The sequence below is a fragment of the Limulus polyphemus genome, unplaced genomic scaffold, assembly GCF_000517525.1.
Source record: "Limulus polyphemus unplaced genomic scaffold, Limulus_polyphemus-2.1.2 Scaffold140, whole genome shotgun sequence".
NCBI classification, from domain to species: Eukaryota; Metazoa; Arthropoda; class Merostomata; order Xiphosura; family Limulidae; genus Limulus; species Limulus polyphemus.
In genome coordinates this window covers 228,139-232,711 of record NW_013665750.1, presented here as the reverse complement: position 1 = coordinate 232,711, position 4,573 = coordinate 228,139, and the positions used below count along the sequence as shown (strand labels likewise).

At 29.0% G+C, this 4,573-nt stretch overlaps 1 protein-coding gene across 7 annotated transcripts in view; it reads left to right on the top strand.

Moving 5' to 3' along the window:
- Positions 1-773: 773 nt before the first annotated feature.
- LOC106474632 (CCR4-NOT transcription complex subunit 7-like) overlaps positions 774-4,573 on the top strand; it is a 42,943-nt gene continuing 39,143 nt past the window's right edge. Inside the window, exons 1-2 of one of the 7 annotated variants that reach the window (XM_022379887.1) lie at positions 774-807; positions 3,163-3,570. In XM_022379887.1, the coding sequence (XP_022235595.1) occupies positions 3,409-3,570 (162 nt within the window). In that variant the 5' untranslated portion in view covers positions 774-807; positions 3,163-3,408. Of the gene's footprint in view, positions 808-942; positions 966-1,001; positions 1,290-2,097; positions 2,227-3,162; positions 3,571-4,573 lie in introns of those variants that run through there. The other 6 variants (XM_022379892.1, XM_022379898.1, XM_022379900.1 and 3 more) reach the window with 6 other exon arrangements.

Sequence of the window (4,573 nt, the reverse complement as noted above, 5' to 3'; positions counted from 1 at the left end):
CTTCGTTAGCAACCTATTTAAGTCTGTAATGATTTAACACTGAAAACTAATTTCAATTTACTTATTTTTACGTTTCAAAGAGAAAAAGTTTAAATCCGAATGTCTTGAAAATTTAAAATTCTAAGATAAATGTCATTTTCATTGTTACTCTGGGCGCTTTTTTCAAGACTCCAAGTCTAATGTGTCTTTCGCAGAGCCTGAAATATTGGAATACTAGTATTAGAAGTGGCTCACGAGCTCGACTTCAACAATACTCCGTTCAATTACATACTCTCTGACTGCTGTTCAATTACTCATTATTCCGTCACGTTGTGACCATCTTATATATACCACACTACCCCAATCTAGTAGTCTCCCGATAATTCACGAAGGTTCGAGAAGGACGTGACGTGATACTAGTCACGTGACCTCGCTGACGCAACATTTTATTATTTTTTTAAATTTCTGCAAGTCAGCATCAATCAGACTATTATGTAAATTTAATTCTTAATAAACTAGTTTGTGGAATATGTTATTGAAGGTTTATTTATTCACTTTTTAATTTTTATGTAAGTTTTATTTTTTTACTTCTTAAATGAGGAAAATAATTAGAATAAATTCATAAGAAAATTTGGGATTGGTGGGTGTTAAATTTTGGTATGGACGATGCAATAGAATAGTATTTTTCTTAAACGTTTTATTATTAGTATTTTACACTTACAGAGCCAAATATAAACTTATGATGTTCCTGTTAACCTCCGTTATTTGTTTTTGAAGCTGCTAAGCATTGATTATATTTGTTATTCTTTCATTTAAAATTCTTAATCTGTAAGTGTAAGTTATAAATTAGTTTCTAGAATATGTTATCGAAGGTTTATTTACCCATTTTTAATTTTGCGATTGTTTGTTCTGTTTTACTTCTTAAATGAGTAAAAGGATTGTAAGAAATTCATAAAAATATTAGGATTGGTGAGCGTTAAACTTTGGTGTGTACGCTGCAATAGAATAATAAGTATTTTTCTCAAACGTTTTATTATTAGTATTTAATTATTTTACACTTACACTTTACAAATTATAGAGTCAAACGTAAAGTTATAATATACTATAGAAGAGTATGGTGTTAGTGTTAACATCAGTTATGGCTTTGAAAGTTGTTAAACATTGATTATATTTGTTATTTCTTTATTGGAAATTCTTAATCTGTAAGTTACAGTTAAAAATATTCCATAATATTAAAAAGTACGCACGTTTAGCTAAAGAATAGTGTTATTGATCTGAATCTTGAATACAAAGCATAACTTTTCGTTGAGGTAGGCCTAATAGTAATACTATAAAGATAATAGTATGAAATCTGTGATAAATCATAAAGAAGGATTGGAATAGTTCTAGTGAACTTCTAGGACTTCGATCGCATTCTTTTGATGTTTTTCCTTAAACTTATTCTTTTTAGAAACTTAATCACTGAAAGTTTTTATGACTTTGAAAAATTAAAGGCTGAAAGTTGCTTTATTTTTAACATCACATTCCAATTTAATAATTAAAATAACTTAATTGAAATTTGTAATACCACACTAATTAGTTAAGCAGGTTTTTTAAACCAATTGTGAACTTTTTGAATATTTCCTTGGTCTAACTATATAAGCAGTAGGATACAAAACTGAACAAAAAAGTATACTACTAAGCTTAAGCTTTGAACTTCATTGGAAAGATTTTACAGTACTCTGTAGGAATCTAGGATCAGAACTTTCAAATTTCAATTGTTAACAGTTGGACAAGCTTCATTATTTAACTTAAACTTTATTAAACTTTAACTTGGCCTAACTATATAAGCAGTAGGATACAAAACTGAACAAAAAAGTATACTACTAAGCTTAAGCTTTGAACTTCATTGGAAAGATTTTACAGTACTCGGTAGGAATCTAGGATCAGAACTTTCAAATTTCAATTGTTAACAGTTAGACAAGCTTAGTTAACTTAAAAACTGTGCTTGGAATTTTGAATGAGATATATTAAAGTACTTTTGGTATAATGTATTTTTTTGTTTATACTTTATTATGTGATTTTAGGATAATAAGCATGTTTTCCTATTTTGGTTGTATTTTTTAAAAAAAGAACATGATATCAGCTCAAGGTGATAACAAAACTTTTAGCTTATTGAGACAGAAGTAAGTTTGGTGGTAAAATAAAGCTCAAAGTTTTTTACATTTGCATAAAACACATTATCTTGGACCTTTCGAAAGCTTTCAGGTAATAGAGTTTTTATTCATTAGTATTACAATAGGTATTCTTATGTTAGTATTACTGCCACTGTCAATAAATACCTTTCTATTTGTGCCCTTTGTCTCATACTTCCAGACTGAAGCAGAAAGAATAGCAGCTACTTTCTGGTTGTTTTAACTACTGTTTTATGATAAATTTATTTTAAGGATTGCGGATAGCAACTACACTACACCTTTCATAACTAAACAATTAGAAATCTCGTAGCATCATTTGTGCAGCACATGGTCTGGAATGGAAGTATGTTTTTGCCACTTGTTTTACCGGGTTGGGAATTATTACCAAGTATAAACTCATTTTGTCATGTTTCCTAAAGTTCTGTTATAAAATACAGATTTATATTTTAATGAAATATCACTACGAATAAAACTTAATAAAGTTGTCTTGATGTATACACTTTATTTTTCAAATTTTGATTGTTAGATGTTGACTTTTTAATCAGCCACACCATTCAAACTACTTCTAATCATGAATCAGTTAATTTGTAAGTTCTTTGACAGCATTCTAAAAAAATTGCTGTGTCACTTTAAGCATTGATATTTGGTATTAAAATTTGATTACTTGAGTGTAAAGTCTGTTATTGCATCTCCACTATTATAATCTTAAATTGAAAAAAAAAATGTTTTCGTCACTCCGTATAGATATTTTCATATTTTGTAATAATATTTAGTCAAGTATGACCTCTTTTGTTTGTTTGTTTGTGGACTTTGTCCTTTTAATTTTTTTATTTTTTTCACAAAGAAAACATGGTTTATTTCAACTCTAAATATTAAAATAGTTTGCAAAATAACAAAATTGGTGGATGCCATGCAAACCATGCTTATGATTATAAAAATAAAATATTTTTATATTTCCTTCATTCAGAGTTTTGATAATTATTTTTTGTTTGTTTGTTTCTGCTTTCAGGAAGAACTGGACAAAGAAACAATTTACTGTTTTTTTTTTGTTTTGTTTTGTTTTTTCTTTAACAATTGAAAATACTGCAAGTCAGCAAGGAAATCAATGTTTAGTGTGCTAGGCTTTTCAGCCAAAGTTTATAAACTGTATTTCAAGGGGGCAGAAAACTTTAAATTGTATACCCTGCTCAGGACAAAAAAGCAGGAATAAGTGTGTGTGTGTATAGTTTTTTGAAATACATGTGCATGTATTATAATGCCAGCACCTTCAAGCCATGTTGATTTCAATAATGAAAGAAGTCGTAATGCTTCACTTTCAAATGAAGCCTGTGGAATTCGAGAAGTGTGGGCATATAACCTGGAGGATGAGTTTAACAGAATTCGTCAAATTGTGCAGAATTACAGGTTTGTGGCTATGGTAAGTATAAGAATTTCATCAATTTCAAATATATAAGTAGTAAAAAAGTGAAGTAAATGAGTTAGTAAGTTGTATATGCAGGGTTGTGAAATCCAATTTTTTTTCTTTAAACCAAACATGAAGGTGTTTTTCTGTATTTTTTTTTTCTTGATAGCATTTTGTTTTTCATTTTATGAGGTTCCACTCCGTGTATTCCATATAAATACAGAAGAAAACTAACATGTGCAAGAGTGTTCAAATACAAGTGTCCTATCCATGTTTCTTATACTATAATGATGTTGGTGAAAAAACTAAATTTTGTTAATATTTAGACTTTAAACTTGAATTATGTGAAATTTCAGACTTGTTACAAAATACCCGCTTTTGTTAAATTGTGTGAGATTGGTATACATTACTTGTGGTTTCTTCTTACTTAAGTGCTTACACTAATGGTATTGATACAGGGATGATTTACATTAATCACACTCACCAGAAGAATAATTAAAATATAGTTGCTCATATTCTTTGTCTTTACTTTCATTTTATCGTGGAACCACGGATAACAGTAAAGGACTTTGTCTTATTGATTTTTCTGAAAACACTTTGTAAATGGATAAATACAATGAGTCTTAGTTAAATGGTTAGTATTTTTACCATGCCATTATCCATATTCTTATCTTGACCTTATGTTAGGTTTTCAGTAGGCATTGAATAGATGCAGAATTTATGTTGGGGAAGCTTTAGACCTACAGTTTAGGCTAGAAGTATTTTGAGTATTCTTTGTCTCAGACTTCTTAGAAGTGATTTATTTATACTAGTTATTACATATTGTTGATTTAATTTTTTTTTTTTTTTGTAAAACTAGAGGAACTAATTTGGTAACTGAGTGCATAATTCAGTTTTGTGGGATCTAATTGATTCTAAATGTGCAATAATTTGTGTGTGTGTGTGTGTGTGTGTGTGTGTGTGTGGGATTTGAAGTAAATCTGAACATTGTTCAGTTTGTAAGACTGGCTTTCTCCAT